At 40.7% G+C, this 19,415-nt stretch overlaps 1 protein-coding gene across 2 annotated transcripts; it reads right to left on the reverse strand.

Moving 5' to 3' along the window:
• Nucleotides 1-32: 32 nt before the first annotated feature.
• cnsta (consortin, connexin sorting protein a) lies at nt 33-18,635 on the reverse strand. Of its 2 annotated transcripts, none has more exons than XM_068315463.1 (13): nt 18,505-18,635; nt 15,893-15,979; nt 15,325-15,723; nt 13,493-14,172; nt 11,211-11,241; nt 8,235-8,321; nt 7,479-7,560; nt 6,542-6,563; nt 6,225-6,291; nt 5,351-5,898; nt 4,638-4,823; nt 3,044-3,197; nt 33-2,899 (listed from the first exon to the last, which is right to left on the reverse strand). In XM_068315463.1, the coding sequence occupies exons 2-13, from the start codon at nt 15,903-15,905 to the stop codon at nt 2,691-2,693; spliced, it is 2,478 nt and encodes an 825-aa protein (XP_068171564.1). In that variant the 5' UTR covers nt 15,906-15,979; nt 18,505-18,635; the 3' UTR covers nt 33-2,690. The 2 variants fall into 2 exon arrangements, with proteins under 2 accessions (XP_068171564.1, XP_068171572.1); XM_068315471.1 differs by having other exon boundaries at nt 15,325-15,746; nt 18,505-18,554.
• Between the last annotated feature and the right edge of the window lie 780 nt (nt 18,636-19,415).

Below are 19,415 nucleotides of genomic sequence, written 5' to 3' on the forward strand. Positions count from 1 at the left end.
GAGTGTGGATCAACACAAAACAAACGGGACACTTTTTTTTATAAAACAAAAACTTTAACAGAAGACACACCGGAGACAGGACTTTTTACAATACAATTCAAAACCCGCATCTCCTTATTACACAAAGTTATAACAACTCACAAAATGCCATTTATCAGGCACTATTATATAGGTACATTGAAAAAACATTTTGACTTCATTATTTGTTAAAAACAATTAGGTAAAACAAATGAAAAAATATATGCTCTGATTAAGATATCTTTAACATTCTGAGTGAAGAACATGATAATTACAGAAGAACCACAAACTCAATTAATCTTCAAATGATAGCGGGAACTTTAGTGACACAAAGTGAAGTTATGAAATAAGACATTTCATTCTATTTCAAAGCCTTCTCCAGAAAGAATGGTTTAAAAGACAAAAACTGTGATTTATGAAAAATGGAAAAAAAATTTTTTAAATTTCTTAACCACCTACTATTGATATCCTTCCAATAGAACAATCTAAATTAATGCAGTTAAAATGAGAAGTTTTCTGAGTGATCTTCATCTGACCCAGCCAGACAACATGTGCAAAATACAAAAGAGAATCAAGCGAAAAATCCTCACATTCTGGCAAAAACTCATATCTCATCAATATCTTCAGAATTTTGTGAGTGAATGAGCAACGTACCAAGAGAAAACTTTTAACTTAAGTGGCAAGAAATGCATAGATAAGACACTTGACTTTCTTCTCTTTGATAGATTTGTTCTGCTCTTTACATCAGTTAAGACTTTACAACAATTTAGACCATTGCAGGAACTTGTTTCTGCAATGGTCTTATAACATCTACTGTTAAAGCAAATTAAAGGAAGACATTTAAAAGCACAACAGACATTACAATAAAATGTGTAAATGGTATGGTAGCCTGACAGGGCAAAGAGTGAAATTAATTAATGACATAAACCCAATAAGATTGATATTTGTGGTAAAATTATGACAAATAAGAATTATTGCACTGGTATGAGAATAAAAGCTTGGTTTCACAGAAAAAGTGAAAACCTTATTCCTAAACATAAAACACATTAACACAAGCATTGAGTAAATGCCTCTTTAAGAAGGTAAAATACATTCTAAGTTGAAAACAATTATTTTTGAAAATAAAAACAAAACATGACATGACAATCAAGCACTGAGGATGATGCCCAGAATGCCAAAGAATACCAACAGACCAACACACTGGAACTGGACTTACAGGTGAGAAAAGATCCCATGAAGATCAAGGTGTGTGATCATTAAGTACTCCAAATCTTTTCAAAAATAAATTGTGAATTTATCAACAGTTTCTCCAACTTAAATGTGAGAACAGAGAATTTTCTGTCATTTTTAACTTTACATATGCAATGTTTGCTGGCCGTACCCCCCCCAAAAAACCATAAAAGTTTATGGATGCAGAAATATTCTGATGAAATCATGAAACATATATACTTAGTCTAAAACCAACAACCCAATAACTGTAAAAAGATATGTAGTATAGTACAAAAAAGTACCAGTCATCTGTGAAACATATTAAAGATTTTTCTGACAATACTGTATAGATTGTACAGTGTTGCTGTACATGTTGCATATGCTAAACAAAGCTAGGTCCAGCCATCCAAACCCAGAAATGAGCCCACTGGACTAGACCACTGGTAGTAGATATACAGAAGAGGGCAGCAGAAGACTCTGGAATTGAATGTGTGATGGGAGAGAGAACGTATGAAGAAAGCAAAAGATGTTTTCAGCTACTGTTCAGACCAAATGCTATGTGCAATGCTATGTTGTTATACACAATAAAATGGTACAATTTCCCCCCAAAGGGCATATTTGATATACCGGTTATTCATTCTCAGCTATGTACATCTAACACCACATAGAAAAACAAAAAGCAAACTTCACTTCCAAACATTCATTCAAATGTTGAATAAGATGATTAAGACACAATGATTCCATTCTAATTAGTGACCACATTATAATTTACGTATCTTACATTTGTGATCTTTAAAAAAATTCTACATTAAAAGCTACACAAGTGGAAGCAGCTTGTAAAATGTCCATTGTGCTACTTCCTGTGTGTGTGTGTGTGTGTGTGTGTGTGTGTGTGTGTGTGTGAATAATTCTACACTCCCAGATAAACTATACATCATCCAGCTCAGTGTATTTCACTTGTTATCCTATAGCTCTTGTTCCTATCTGTAAGTGGAGTTCAGTGCAAGTTTGTGGATTTATCCACCACTTTTAAAACTAGATTATCTGACTGACCATTAACATTCAATATGGGAATTTATATGAACCTAGCTTGAAATTTTTATACACTAAATTTATAACCTTGACAAATTCTTCATAATACTATGTCAGTTTTTTGTCTTTTATTTAAGAGTTATTCTATTCTCATTCCTCCCTGCCTGATTTCTAGTAAACTCTGGGATTTTATTGAAAGAGCATTAAAAAATGCACACTTTAAAGCAGACTTTAAAATTACAAGAATCCTTAAAAACAATTGTTCAGCAGTTCAGCAGCCTAACAACCACTTGCTCAATCATGATGGAGCCTTTAGTAACTGCCTTACAGGAGTACCTCTGAAACCACCATCTGATGGAGCAGTAGGAGGAGCTGGACCCTACAGTGACCAACAACAAGGCCAGTTGCTCCAGAAAGTTGATAAAGTGCAGCTATGATGCAGGGCTGAACCAGTGTTGGATGTGGGATATCCCACGGTGTATATGACCAAAGTAGAAATCAGCATTTCTTGAGAAATCCTGACAGACTGAAGACTGGGCATCACCCAGAGCACAGTACAGGGCTGTGCCACCCACACTGATCACTACGGTAACCAAACAAAGCAGGAAGAGAAGCAGACAGGAGTCCACGCTGCCAACATCTACATAGAAAGACACAGAGAGGGAAGTGGTGTGTTAGAGGGACATTACAGAGCAGAAGTCAGAAATTAGCCTAAATAGCCTCAATTCATCATTGGAGCTTCATCACAGTGACACAAATCTAAGCAAAAAACAGACAAACTAACCCTGCTCAGAGCCATCAGGAGGTACACTGAAGCGGACACGTCTTTTCGCAGGAGGTTTGTCAGGTTGTGGCACTGAGCCAGATGACATTCCCACGGTGTCCATGCAAACATGGCGCTTCTTCAAAATGGACACCAGGCCAGAAGCAGGAGACATCTTACAAGTGGAGAAAAAAGACAACAAATGGAGGTGAAGAAGCAAACATATAGAAGGAATATCAAAACATATTATTGAATTTGATCTTTACACACTAGTAACTTAACAGCAGCCATGTCCACCAGGTGTCAGTTCCTCACACAGTAAGTGAACTTTGAAACTCCTCAATAAAGCTCTCTCCAACAAGTTTATAGCCAAGCGGTAAAATGCACTGCTTAGCAATGACAGCAGTTATGAACATCAACCATGAATGATTATCAAGATTCAATATGAAGCCATTCCAAATACGTAATGCAGCTGTGGAGGACCTTTGGTCAGACACAGGCAGCGTGTCCTTCAGTCCTGTATTATGTCACGTCATCAAACATCCACCTGCTACAGGACACTAGACACAAGATTTATGTCCTCTCAACTAATCTGTCCAAAGTAAAACTATGACGTGACTCGTATACAAACCGCTAACAAGGTTGTGCTACATAATGAATAAATAATTCAGTTAGTAGACACCTGACTAATAAAACATTAGTTTCAACTTCCTTATGAAAAAGTGGTTCAAAAACCTCCCAACAGAAAGCAGATTTCCAGCTGTTCTTGTCATTATTCAAAGTCATTTTACTGAATGTCTCCCTTCCTTCCCTTTGTGTCTACGAATGACTGTGACCCATCTGATCTCCACACAACACCCACAACACCCACTTCACCCTTACCACTATTTATACATTGTGTACTGTATAAAAGTGCTTTGGAGAAATTTGTTCTGGGTCAGCTCATCGACTCATATTCTAATCTGTATCTGTCAGTTCTCCGGTGTATTGATTTATATATCTGATTGATTCACACCTTTGACAGCACACCTTTAACTGGGACTTGGGTGTATTTTTTTTCAACAGAACAATGACATTTCAGCGAGACATTTTTCATTCTCATTTTCTATATTTGGAATTAGACTACATATTTATATATTAAAGGAATCTAAACATAGGAATTAAATGTTAAAATAAGACCAGAATGTACCCCTGACTTGTTCATAGACATGAATGAATGTGAGTGTAATTGGTTGTCTTTCCTGTGGCCCTGAGATAAACTGACTACGTGTTCATGGTGTACCCCCCTCCCACCCAGAGTCAGGTGGGATATCCTCCAGCCCTTCTTCACGGGATAAATGATTGAGAAAATGAAATAATGAATGTTCAACTGGCTTTCATATCCAAAAACAAACCTCTTGCCTGTCTATAGCATGTGGGGTACTCATTAGAAGCAGGTTTAAAGGGGCAGATACATACTGCTGGAGAAACAATATACAGTAGTTATAAAATCAGTGTTTTGGAGAAACACTTTTTATGTGCGTTAGTTCTACAAGTGTACTTTCTTTTTGTTCATGATAAAAGCCTGCCATGGTTTCTCTCCCTTACTCATCCACAGAAAGGTATGAGGACATACCTCGACAGTGATTAGTTTAGCAATGTCTTCCAGCGAGGCAGCTTCTCTGATGATGTCAGCTTGTTCCATTTCATACTCATCCTCCTGTTCTTCCTCTTCCTCCTCTTCATCCCACTCTTGCTGCTGCATAATGAGAACATCTTGAGGAAGGTCTGTTTCCTGGTGCAGGCAGGTTTCTGTGATCTCCTGCAGTAATAACAGGATGCACTCATTTAAATATTGACTCAGTCATTTTTCATCTTCATTCTCTAAAACTACTGAATCAACATTGTGAATTGAGCTACTCAAGGTAACGTGAGCAGGTGAAGTCATCCAGGAAACAAGTTGTTAGGATTACATTTATAGCATTAGCAATAGAAGTTTGTGAAAATAAACAGGAGTGCTGACTGGTTAGCATGAGCTATCATCACCATGACATAAAAAAAACCAAACAGAAGAGCTCAAACCACATCGACTGAAGGAAACAACAACAATGTTGTAAATTCCCCAGTTTGGGATCATTAAAGTACATCTTATCTTAATATTACTCCCAGTGACAAAGTTTACCTATTAATAATCTCAGGAAACTAGGGAGTGATATAATACATACGATAGCTTAAATACCAGTCTCATGACCGGACATGATTACCTATGTTCCCTTTTCCCTGTATATATGTATCTTTGATGGTCCATTCTGAATACTTGATGTAAACAATGAATTCTGGTGTAAATACCTGGGCCTCGTCGTGCAGCTGCTCCTCAGCTCGTGACTCCTGGTGCGACTCTACTCCACTGACCAGACTCTCAACTGGAAGGGCTTTCTGATAAAAAGGAGTGTCTCCCTCCTTCGGGTTGTCCTCCTCTTCTTCCTCTTCCTCACCCTCCATTTCCATAGCCTCAACCTCCTCCTTGTCGTCGTCCCTCTCCTCTTCTTCGCCTTTTGCCTCCTTTTCCTGTACTACACTTAAGACTCCTCCCTGCTGTTCTGCAGGCTTGGACTGGTCCATTTCTTCAGCATTAGAGGGGTGCAGTTCATTTTTAATGACTGAATTGGTGTATTCTCCTTCTTCCTTCCCCTCATCTACGTCTCTGCTGTGCCCGTGAGTCAGCTGAGAGTTATCAATATCGTCCCTCCCATCTAATCCTCTGTGCAGGTCTTCCGTGTCCGTCTGCGAGATCTCAGGGGCATTCAGCCGAACCGCTCCTCCAGTGGACGGCTTTACAGGACGGCAGCTCTGAGAATGGGAGGATCTCTGCTCCATCCCTTCATGAATCTGATGAGCTACATGAAGAACAGAGAGAGTTGGGTTTATGCCATTAAAATCTAAATAAATGCTCTTTAAACAGAGTGATTTGTTAACTCAGCCAACGAGGACATTTTCACCATTGTGTGGTGGTTGTTTGGTCACCAGGATCATTTAAACTGGGTAGTCAAAAGGCAGACTGACAAATCTTCCTCAGTTATTTCAAACGTTCATGGGGCTGTGTTGAACATTTTATCTAATTTCTCTGGAGATAATGCACAGACCCTGATGAAACTAGAAAAACAGACCTTCTGTTTTCAGTCTATTTGATACAGATGAACCACTCTGCCAGTCCCACACTCACCTGAGATACATGGAGGTAGGATAGCACCTTCTACTGATGTAGGTCTCAAAACATCCAGAGATGCACACTGTCAGCACATGAAAAACAGGACATATAGAGGACGACGCTTCACAGTTGAGCAATGTGCAAGATTCACTTTGTTTTGAGTCCAGTCCAGATTATATATGAACACAATAAACACAACAAATAAAGCAGGGGGATATTGTACATTAACACAAGTCACTCAATGTGTAAAACACACGTCATCCTGCCAGATCATCTTCTATGAACATGCTTACTTTATTACACAGACACAACAGAAATGAGGAAGGTCTTACCTCAGCATCTTTAGCACTTGGTCTATAAACAGAAGAGAAGACGGTCGGAGTGAGATGGGGAGAGGACTGAAGGTCTGGGCTTAGTTTTTGTAAATGAAGATGTGAAAGGGGTGACCCTTCTCTACTCTCCCCATCTAATATTAGCCTGAACACATTTCCCTGGCTATTACAGCTCTGTGTGTGTGTGTGTGTGTGTGTGTGTGTGTGTGTGTGTGTGTGTGTGTGTGTGTGTGTGTGTGTGTGTGTGTGTGTGTGTGTGTGTGTGTGTGTGTGTGTAAGAGAGAGGAGACAGAGAGAGAGAGCGGGTGAGTGAGCGAAAGAGAGCGAGAGAGAGACAGAGAGAGAGAGAAACCCCAGCAATGTGATGGCTCAAATGTCTAAAAGTGCAGCAGCAGCAAAGGACCATATGTTTTAACTGTCACTACAGCCCAACACATATAAAGACACATTCATGCCACACACACACACACACACACACACACACACACACACACACACACACACACACACACACACACACACACACACACACACACACACACACACACACACACACACACACACACACACACACACACAGATTTAGTGTAAAGCTAGATGTGTCTACCAGGTATAATGCTCTGTAAACCTCTTATGAAATACAGAAAAAAACCCTCCCTTGGTTTTAAGAGTTGTCTTTGATTGAGAAAGAACAGTTGGAGAAAGACAAAAGAAGTGATTTAAGTTGTCCATGTTCATGGCAATTCCTGTTATTTCTAATGTAACTTTCTTAAAATATACACATATTGAATAAAGTTTCACACAGAAAGGCACCACTTCTTGTATTGTGAAGAAAGTTCAGTGGGACAATATTACGAATATTAAATGTTTTTTGAGAGAACTTGTGATGTGATTTTCTTCTTAAGGTCAAAAGGTTGAGAGAACACATTAAACTGACCGTGTGTGTGACCGACAGATGAGTCGTAGGTTGTCCAAATGTTTGGTTGCCTCTTCAGTAGAACTTCTTTGACAGCGACTCTCTAAGAGATAAAGACAGTAGGGAAAAATATTTAAAATGTTGATTGGGTGAAAACACGCCTGGCAAACATTGGTATGATGTAATTGACACAGATACAACTAATAAAACTGATAAAGGCGTTTACTGGCTCTGGCAATGAAAAAATAAAAACCTCTGAGCTTCTCAGTGAGAAAATCAAACATAAATTTTCTCTGGGTCCATAATCCTAAATGCTTTAAAATGGAATTTGTATTGTGTGATCAATGAAACTTCATTAAATATACATTATTTGGAGAGACGGAGGCTTCAGCGATACTTTTCAGAAGTCTTATGCTTGATAGATGTGCATGTGGGTTATACAATGACAATGATTTGCGATACTCATACTTAACCTAACTTTAACTAAAAATGCAGCTGTACAAATGCGTAGTTCGTATATTTTTTATATTATTAATGTTACATTATCATAATTATTTGAATTAGTATCACTAATTCCCACACGTGACAGTTGTACTGCTGTGGCTTTCAGAGGCTCGAAAACACATTACAAAGTATTAACAGTACTGATTAAAAAGAAAATCCTGGTATGGAAACACTTGTATTGTTTTACAGCATAAATCTACTATTACATTATTATTACAGATAGTTAAGTGTTTTGTTACACATATGTATAAGTGCTGTGTGTACATGCTTTACCCCACTGTTCTTGTAGCGCATTCAGGTTGTCCAGTACTCTCTGGTGGTAGACTCTTTCTAGTTGGATGCACCACAGCGCCCGCGGGTCTGAACCTCACATTAAGAATCAGACGCACAAAGAGCAGACCCTACAACGCTACACTGTTCACTAGTCAAACATTAGTTTTGTGCTGAAACATTTCATCTTCCAGAGGTTAACGGAAAAAAAGACTGAAGCATAAAGAAGCTGGAGGATAAAACGAGACAGAATGAAGAGGAGGGAGGAGTGCTCATGGATGCAGCACCTCATGTTTATGGATACGAGTAGGCAAAATACAATCCTTCTTTGACATAGCTCAATGCTTTCTCTTTGACTAAATCTCTACATAAGCTTGACGTAACTAAGTCAGCTCCCCCCACTCTCACTCTTTCACTTCTTACCACTGATTTTCTTCCCTCTCATTACATTTTTTCTCCCACAGTCACTATTCTAACAATAAACCTTTGAGATGTACAGTAGATCTTCCATTCAGGAGGATTTGTGCTATGATGCCATAAACCAATATTTGCTAATTAAATTAGATTTTAACAAGGTGCAGTTATATTTTTTGTACTTTAGAATGTAGCTACATTTAAAGTCTACACTTCTTTCCTCATACCATATCTGCACCAAAATGCTCTTATCTCACCAAACCAGTGTATTGTTTCCTGTATGTCACAAAGCAGATATGGGCTTTAATATATTTAGTAGCTTCTCTTTCCACGCAGGCCTATTTAGCTGCTGCTCATTTCCTTGCTGTATTTCCTCTTCTGTAACCTTTCTTTATGCTCCCCTGATCTTCTTTAATTTTATCATCGTTTTGTTTCCCCTTCTATTTTCAAGTATTTTCAAATACTTTCCCACCCTGTCTTGAGTCTCTCTTTTTCTCTGTTTCTAGTCTGTCTAATTTCTAATTTGTTTTTTTGCACAGATTAAGGATTCAAGCATTCGTCTTTAACTTTGCTGCTCAATGAATTTAGTTAAATGAAAGGCAAAACAATAAAAACCAGTTTATACAAGATAGAAAGTAGCAAGGTAATTCCATAGAAGTGTATGACACATCAAGGACAAATTAAAATGAAAGGTTGTGCCCCATATCTTGTTGAATTATGGGACTCTGGAGGCTGCTGACAGGTACAGACAGGCCAGGTGTACTGCAGCTCCAGTAGTCGCAGAGGCAAAAACCCGGGTCTGGGAGGAGGACTACTGGTCAACCTTGAAGAAATTCTGACAAACCATCCGGCACCTCAGGAGGGGAAAGCGGTGCACAGCCAACACTGTTTACAGTAGAGGCAGAGAGCTGCTGACCTCGACTGAGGAAATTGTTGGGTGTTGGAAAGAACACTTTGAGGATCTCCTCAGTCCTGCTCCCATGTCTGACACAGAGGAAGCAGAGGCTGAGGTCTCAGAGGTGGACTCGTCCATCACCAAAGCTGACGTCCCCGGGGTGGTTGCCAAACTCCTTGGTGGCAAAGCACTGGGGGTGGATGAGATTCACCCCGAGTACCTCAAGTCTCTGGATGTGGAGGGACAGTCATGGTTGACACGTCTCTGTGACATCACATGGCAGTCAGGGACAGTACCTCTGGATTGGCAGACCGGGGCGGTGGTCCCTCTTTTCAAAAAGGGGGACCGGAGGGTGTGTTCCAACTATAGGGGGTCACACTCCCCAACCTCCTGGGGAAAGTCTGTTCCAGGGTCCTGGAGAGGAGGATTAGACCGATAGTCGAACCGTGGATTCCAGATGGAACAATGCGGTTTTTGTACCTGTCGTGGAAAACTGGACCAGCTCTACACTCTCCATCGAGTGCTCAAGGGTTCATGGGAGTTTGGCCAACCAGTCCACATGTGTTTTGTGTATCTGGAGAAGGCATTCAATCGTGTCCCTCGTGGTTTCTTGTGGGGAGTGCTTTGGGAGTATGGGGTCTGGGGTCCTTTGCTGAGGGCTGTCCGGTCCCTGTATGACCAAAGCCAGAGCTTGGTTCGCGTTGCTGGCAGTAAGTCAGACCTGTTCCAGGTGCATGTTGGACTCCGGCAGGGCTGCCCTCTATCACCGGTTCTGTTCATAATCTTTATGGACAGAATTTCTAGGCGCAGCCAGGATCCGGAGGGAGTCCGGTTTGGGGACCAAAGGATTTCATCGCTGCTTTTTGCAGACGATGTTGTCCTGTTGGCCTCATCAAACCTGGACCTTCAGCGTGAACTGGGACGGTTAGCAGCTGAGTGTGACGCGAGTGGAATGAGGATCAGCACCTCTAAAACCGAAGCCATGGTTCAGGACCAGAAAAGGGTGGTGTGCCCTCTTCAGGTCGGTGGAGAGTCTTTACCCCAACTGGAGGAGTTTAAGTATCTTGGGGTCTTGTTGACGAGTGAGGGAAGGATGGAACGTGAGATTGACAGACGGATCAGCGCAGCTTCTGCAGTGATGCAGTCGCTGTAGGTCTGTGGTGGTGAAGGAGCTGAGTCGTAAGACGAAGCTCTGGATTTACCGGTCAGTCTAGGTTCCTACTCTCACCTACGGTCAGGAGCTTTGGGTCATGACCTAAAGGACAAGATCCCGGATACAAGCGGCTGAAAAGAAATTCCGCCAGTGGTTGGGCACACCCTTAGAGACAGGGTGAGGAGCTCAGTCACCAGGGAGGAGCTCAGAGTAGAGCTGCTCCTCCACCTCAAGTGGTGGTTCGGGCATCTGTTCCAGAGGCCTACTGGGGGCCTTCCTGGGCTGGTAGGAGACCTTGGGGAAGACCTAGGACACGCTGGAGGGACTAAGTCTCTTGGCTGGCTGGGAACACCTTGGGCTCCCCCTGGAGGGGCTGGAGGAGGTGTCTGGGGAGAGGGAAGTATGGGCATCCCTGCTGAAACTGACCCAGCCCCAGATAAGCGGTTGAAGATGGATGGATGAATGGTTGTGCCCTACCTCTGAACCATAACACAAACAGTTATAATGGTAAGGATACAGTCTTCTTGAAGGACAAATGCTTCTGCAATCTGTAGACAGGTAGAGACAGGTGACAGCGTTTAGTAAAGTTCTTACTTTTTCATGCTTTCATCACACGATTCAAGAAATTAAAAACCAGACTGAAAGTATTCCTTGGTCCCCGAACATGACACAAGATGCAAATATGAGAACTGAGAGCTGAAAAAAGGTATAAACCAAAAGGCCACACAAATCAAGCTGTGTAAAGTGTACAGAGAATATAGTCTCATACTGATATTCTTCAATGACATTCTGAGTAATTAATTCTGTCTGAATAGAATACACAAAAAGTGATCACAATGAAAAGAAGAGTGAAGATCAACGCAGTCTAACAAGAGAACAGGATCGATACTCTACCTATCTACATCAAGGGTTGATTTCCTGCTGCTTAGTTGAAGACAGAGCAAGGGAAGTGTGAGCATGTGTGTGAGACGAAGAGGACGGCAAAAAGAGGAAGGCACAAAAGGTTCTTGCATTTCTAATAAAGCAAGGAGCGGACAAATGAAAAAACTACATAGAAAAGGTTTAGATAAGCAGATGTTTGCCTTTGTTGGCATTTGTGTTGAATCACATGTTTGTTTGCTCAACTGGATCAATAACCTGATCGTAACCTGATCTGAGAAAGAAAATTTCATGGTTTTTTTGAGTAGATGTTTTTTCTCTGTGCATATTCACAAAAAAAGTATGATATATTCACTTATCTGTTGAAAGGTAACAAGCTTGTGCCATGATGCACCATGATGATGGTGATGGGAACGCGTGCGCACACCTGCACACTCTCAAACACACACAAATTCAAAATAGGTACGATCACATCACAAGATTTTACTTTGAAAAATATGCAATTATTTAAAGATGAGTCTAATTTTTTGCAGATGCACATTGTGATGCACAGGCCAAGCATTGATTTTATAGTAAAGGTATGTAGTTTGTCTTATTTATATCTGTTTAATGCTGTGGTGCTAGTTGAAACTTGTTTCCACACATTATGCAAACATCATGATATAGACGTTGAGAAATGATTTTCGTTCTATGGCATTCTCCTTTTAATGAATACCTATAGTGTGTGCCACACGTGTGTGTGTATTTATATATATATATATATATATATATATATATTTATATATATCACACACAGTATACACACACACACGTGTGTGTGTGTGTATATATATATATACACCGACACACACACAGTGTGTGTGTGTGTGTGTGTGTGTGTGTGTGTGTGTGTGTGTGTGTGTGTGTCTAAAACACACCATTACCTCCCTCTCATAAGCGCAACTAGAAAACCTGTTTCCCTGCGGTGAGCATAATTCATAAGTGCCAAATGTATTTCAGAAATCAAACCGTCAAACATTCACACACCCCACAAAATACATGTTGGGTCATGTAGCTCTGCATGTCTGAGAATCAGTCAGAAACTTGATTGCTTTTAGCACATGATGTAAAGTGCATGGTGCCAATACAGTGTATATAAGATGTGTTCAATACTCATTGAATGTTTAAACTGAGCCTAATCTGGGCAGAAGGTGCTAAGGGTTTCATTTAGACCCTTAATAACAGACATCTTAACACTGTAATATAAATTTGAGCAATCAGTGACTTGTTCCCTTTGAAAGTCTGGTACACTGCTATGTAGATAGCTCCATGTCTCACTGAGGGACAGGATGGTGATCTTTGGCCTCGACCTGCAGCAACACTTCTCCCAATCCTCCTTTCCATGATAAACTCCTTATCAGTAAATGCATCAATAAGTCACTGAGGAGGAGAAGGATTAATGAGCATCCCTGTGGATAATGTGCCTACTGATATGAATTGTAGTTCATAAATTGGATGGGCTAGTTCATAAAAATAATCTTTGTAATTAATAGCAGATTGAATGTTGGTTTATGAAACTACTCTTTACTAAATCAGGAAATGAAAATGACAAATGTGTCAATCAGAAATTAGAAAAGACTAGTGCTGCAGTTTGTTCATGTTTACAGGTTAGGCCCCTGAGTGTCATGTGGCTTATGTGTGTATTTTTATGCATATCTGAGAGAGTGTCCCGACAGTGATGACAGCCATGAATCAGGGTAAGAAATGTCATTCTAAATGTGTGTTACTACAGTAATGTGTTGAATACTTTGAGAACAAGGATTTAAAAAGAGTGAAATGAATGAAAAACAGGAAGAAACCACTAAAAAGAAACTGACTATTCAAATGAGTGCCACTGATATCACCATCTGATATATGCCAGAGGGAAGAGCAACAGGTTACCTGGTGAAGGTACTGTGGAAGGTGAGTGTCATCTCCTCTTTGTGCTAACTGCTCAAGAGCATCCAGCAGATCATGGTTTGTAATAACCCCTTTGGTGTAAGAGGAGACTGAGAAACACGTGGGCACTGGAGTGGAGGTAATTTGTTCCCAATTCGAGGTTATAGGTCCTGTGGAGGAAGTGGGTGGTACACCGGTAGACACAGGTGCTGCCACAAGAGGCCCTGTTGTTGCATTCCCAGTAGTGGAATCCATGGAAGTGTTGAGTGTCGCTGGGCAAGAAGGTACTGTCTTTGCAATTGAACTGATGGGCCCTGTATGAGATGTGGAGACTCCTCTGGTACATGTGGGCTCCGTGGATGAGGTACAATGTTTCGTCGAAGAGTTTGTATTTTTTGCTATGATTTTTTTAGCCTCTGTGATACTTGTGGATGCATCCAGGCAAGAAGGATATGTACATGAGGTCATGGATAGTGTTACAGAACCTGCAGGCTCCGTGGTTAAGGTAGGTCCCAATGTAATGGACCCTGTGTTGGAGGCAACCAAATCAGTTCTCACATCATACTGGCTCAGCACCACGTGACTGGGATATGCAGCATCTGGATTGACAGTCACTAGGACAGGGTATGTAGGTTCTGGACTGGTCCCAGGGCTGAAAGGATATGGAGTCTCCAACAGACTACCTACAGGAAGAGAGATAGGCGGTCACTAAATTGGAACGCAATGAACACACAGAAACAAGACAACTCAGAGCATCACTTCAATGGCAATTACGTATGAGGCAAAGATTTGATCAGTTGGAACGAATCAAAAATTTGAATTTAGAGATACAAAGTTTTTCAGGTTTTGAAGAAAATTAATTTGTTAAAAGCCATAAGAAGATGGATTATTTTGTGGGTAAATAAATAGAAACCAGAGATCAAAAAAGCTAATGAATGGAGAGGTAGCTGACTGCATCTCTCTCTTTCTCTCTCTGTCTTCTTTGTCTTGTTCCATTCTGGCACCAGAACGACATCATTGTCTACAGTTAGATTCAACTTCAATTCAAAATGCTGACTACTTAAAAGGGACAGGAAAGTCAAAATGAACCAGGGGTATTATTTGAAGTACATGAATAAACAAAAGTTTTGGTGGAATTATTTTTTTTTTATAATCAATGGACACCTTGGACAAACAATACATCATAAGTTACAATGTGCTCCCTCACACAATCGTAGACATCAGGGTGAATCCATATCAGCGACATTATGTAAATTTACGGCAAGCGACCACATAACAAGCCAACATTATCACTTATTTATCAAATGAAGATGTATCGCTTCATTGATCATATCGTGCTGTAATGGCTGCCCTGACTGATGTAGCGAGAGGCGTCGCCGATGACTCGTGACCCCACCTGACAGTGTGGCTACAGCGCAGATTTTTAGGTGTCCTGACACCAGGGATGATGCCAGACACCTGGAATTGTTTTAATTTTTTCATAATGATAAACAAAATATGTATCACTTCACAATGACTTTACTGTCCCTTTAAAAACACGAAAAATGATATTGAAAAGACCATGAAAAGGTGCTCTTGACCACACCATTATTCCTTGCATACAATTTAATCACTAAAAGTGCAAAAAAAAAACAATAATGAATACTAGAATACAGTATGAGTCTGTTGGATGTGTACATAAATATTTTCAACACAGTTTGGCTCTGCTGCCCATAAATGGTCCAAAAGTATCACCTTAGAAAGAAAAAGCAGCCATGATTTCAACCAGAATGGAGTGGGGAAGTGTGTCTGCGTGTGTCAAAATATAATGCCTCTTTCGTGTGAAAGTCCCCTACCAGTTTCTGAGTAGGAGGAATCAGTCATCAGAATGTCTGGAGACTGACAGCAAATTAGAGAGCTTGAACCCTCAGACATTTCCTCCTCTTCTTCCTTCATCACCTCATCAGTGTCTTCTTCTTCATCCTCCTCTCTACATCCTGACGTGTATCCCTTGTTTTCCCATTCCTCCTCCATGTCCTTTGCCTTGCTGCTAAAAGAGGCTTGTTGGACGGGTCCATGTCCTCCGTCATCGTCTTTTTGTACTAGAGAAAAACTCTGACTCTGTGTGATTGGATTTCTCTCATTGAGATTTTGCGTTTGAGCAGTGAAGGCCTCGGGGTTCGGTAGATTATCACAGACGTCAACACCGCCCACCTGATCTTGGGACATTATTCTGCCTTCCCTCCCAAACTGACCTGGAGATAAATTAAAGAAACAGCTGAAAGAAAGTACAATGCTGTTAATAAAGAAGGAAACAGAACATACAATGAATTTGAGTACAGTGTAAAACCCTCATCTAAGTTGCTTCAAATGAATATATGCTATTTGCTGGGTTGCTGAATTTAATCTTATTGAAACACTCACCACCATGATCCATCTGGCACCACCCTCACAACGTTTGCCCTCTCAGTCTACCGGTCAGTTACGCCTGATAGAAAAGACCTCATTAACCTGCAGAAGAAAGGAGAATGTTCGACCAGATACAATCCTGAACAGCTTCAAGTATCAGCGCACTAATAAAGTCAGACTCCACTCAGTGATGGCAGTCAGAGTGAAAGAAAAGCAGAACAGGTTCAGCATCATTCCGGAGTTCTCCAACAACCCTTAAAGCAGAAAGAAACTTAAGTATAGGTGTCACAGTGGATCAATCAAATAACACTGCACATTGCACAGTAGTATTTTGATATAGTGTAGTGACGATTTAGCAACGTTCTCACAGAGTCTTAATAATCCAGACAATGTATAACGTACTTAAAAAACAATGTCTGAAAACTCCTTCAACCCTAAACCAGTGAGAAACAACAAACTAGCTGAGCATCGAGGCTGAGGATGGAAGGAGAAAAAACAGCAAGTAAAACTACAATTATGTGTGATGCTTCGGTTCCCTCGTGATGCAAAACAAACTATATAGATTTTTTTTTTGCAAATTACACACCACGCAGGAATTTTTTTTCAGATCTACTGATGTTTCGCAGAAGTCGCCATCCTTATAAAGGAATCGTATTCTTGTATGTTGCATCATCTAAGTCTGACTGCAGTACAAATTGTGCAACAGCTTCAATTTTATTGCTACATGCTCACAGCTGACTCGGCAAGAAATGGGCACAAACCTTTTTGTGGCTGTTTTTTTAGTATCTTGGCTATAATCTGGAGGATTATATCCCATGGCAACATTAAAGTTACACTTTCAGTCCAAAACCTCTACAAATGCATGCATCCAGGTATAGGGCAGCATATCTCAGAGGAATATGATTATCCTGGTTTGCTGGTTTTCACTCCTCCTGTAACCCTGTTTTGCTTAGTGTAAAACAACAGAATATATTGTCATTACAACCGTTGCCTAAAAAATGTTTTTTTTTGTGGTTACTAACATGTTACCTTAGACCTATTTTGTTGATTTGTAACCATATCAATCAATCAACTTGTGTTTATAAAGCACTTAATCACATCAGCAGACTTTTCAAAGTGCTTTCACAGACAGAAAAACTCAACAGAACACTCCAGAGGGAACAACTCCCTAATTGAGGAAGAACCCCTGGACAGGACCATGGCTCTGGAGCGTGCCCATTTGCCTTGTCTGGTTGGGTGGAAAACAAATACAATGGGGATGGGGACAGGGCAAGGGAAAGAGAGAGACAGAGAGAGTGGCAGATAAGCCAGACAGACTAGATGCAATCAAACAACACAATTCACACGTACTTGTCTCTTCCATCTAATGTGGGACAGCTTCATATGTCCAAAATCAGGTAATTCGTTTGGCAACGTGCAGGCTGTGTGTTCAAAAGTTAAGTGGTTTTGCCGTCATTGAGCATTGCCCAAATCCCTTTCACGGTAGTATTTGTCAGTTGTTAGCAGTGGTGGATAAGTCCAAGTATATATGATGATACAAGAAACAACAGGGAGAAAGGAATCGTTTTTTCCTTCTTGCTTTCAGACTGAAAAGCTGTAACATACAACTGCAGTACATGCAAATGACACTTTATGTTACTCAGTAACTGTGGATGAATGGAAAAGGTCTGTTCACACTGATCTCAGATAAGAGTCACACACTTCGAGGTAAAAACACACACACCAGGTTACACTGTGAGGTCACACTGTCGTCTATGTGTGTAATAGTTTAACGCTGCCCTTCAGTGTCTCTCCTGTCCATTCAACCATTTCTGTCCTCTTTAGCTCTGACCTGCCCCACAAAGGGCCATAAATAATTAAACACAAAAGAAAGAACTCTCCGCCACACCAGGGGCCACACCAGGGGCCACACCAAGGACTACAGGCAGACAACCTTAAAGAAAGAATTCATGGACACTCTTGGTCATGTTCACATGTCGACGTTAACGTGAACGCTCTAAAAACGGGGCTATCCAGCGAACCCGTCCGAAGTTCCAATGAAAACCCAGTCGGTGACAGAACGGGGGGGTAAACACAGCTGACTCAGCCCTACGTCCGTGTGTTCGGCGTCAGCCAGCTGAGGAGACACCGATGACCAGAGCAAACAGGACAGCGAGGCAGTGACAGCGAGCAGGGACTACAAGTCCCAGAGTGACAGAGGTTAGCAGCTAGTAGCCAGTAAGCTAGCTGGTGTAGCTAGACCTGATGACAAGGTGAAGCTAACATCCAGGTGTGTTTACAGCCAGCAGGAGGTTCGCCGTGTTGCTAAGCAGAACGGATATACACTAACGTAAATCTGACGTTTCTCGACGGGCGTGTTGTTTCATTACGTTCTCAGAAAATATCTCTCCCGAACCAGTGGATATCCATTAATAATGCTAACAATCACTACACTAAAGTGCGCACTGACGAGCTTCCTGTGTGTAACGTTACAGTAACGTGTGCTGCTTTTGCTAGCTAGCGTCAGATACCAACAGAAACCTACAATGCCTCTAAAAAACACTGGGAATTGAATTAACGTCCCCATTTCAAAATCAGAAATTTATAACTGTTACGACATACAGTAATCAGGGGGTGACGGTACTTACGACCGAAAAGGTTGAGCGAACAGTAGACTGGGGCATCAGACACTTCGCAGGGATGTTGCCGTACTGCCGCAGGTTACAGACGGACCGGAGGTCGCTGCTGTCATCAGGCCTCTGTGCTGCTTTCATCAAGCTGCCTGCACTAAGCACGCTATCGCCCTCTTCTGGCTCTACGCTGGTATTGTATTCTAATAATTACAAATGACTACAAACAAAAACGTAACACCATAAAATAAAATAGTTATACAATAAATACATTATTAAAGAACTTCCTGTTCTTTAACATCCGTTTACATTGGTGAACATATTATTTAAAAGACTTAGACTAAAAAAAAAAACCTCATCAATGTATAAAATAAATTGATGACAGTTTACATGCATACATTAGAAATGCATATTTCCAATGAAATACATTTGAATGACGCAATCTGCACGATCGCAGCTACTAGTGGGAGTTCTACTGTGACTGCTGTGTGACCCACAACAAATTAAGCTACATCAAATTCATAATTTAATCACCCACATCTGGAGCTGAATTAAAATACATATCATGATGGATCATTATGACTTTCTGATGCATTTGGCATTTTTGTTTGTTTGGTTGGCCTATCATTTTTTATTTTGAGAATTTTTTTTAGATCAGGCCTGATAAAGTTAATTATATAAAATTTGCATTTGTACATGGATAGCATCAATTCTTCTATGGCCTAGGAGCCATCCACGGACAACTTCCAAACCTGTTGATGGCTTCACCAGATACTCTGCAGACAAGCAGCGTTACTAACAAACTTTGGTGATTGCATGTATTGACTGTTCAGTTGATGGTGTCACAAAATACCGTTTGGACTGTCAATTTACAATTAGAAAAGCTGAAATATTGGAGTGTCCAAACCACATTACCTTATATTGTATAT

This window comes from Antennarius striatus, chromosome 1 (assembly GCF_040054535.1).
Source record: "Antennarius striatus isolate MH-2024 chromosome 1, ASM4005453v1, whole genome shotgun sequence".
Lineage (NCBI taxonomy): Eukaryota > Metazoa > Chordata > Actinopteri > Lophiiformes > Antennariidae > Antennarius > Antennarius striatus.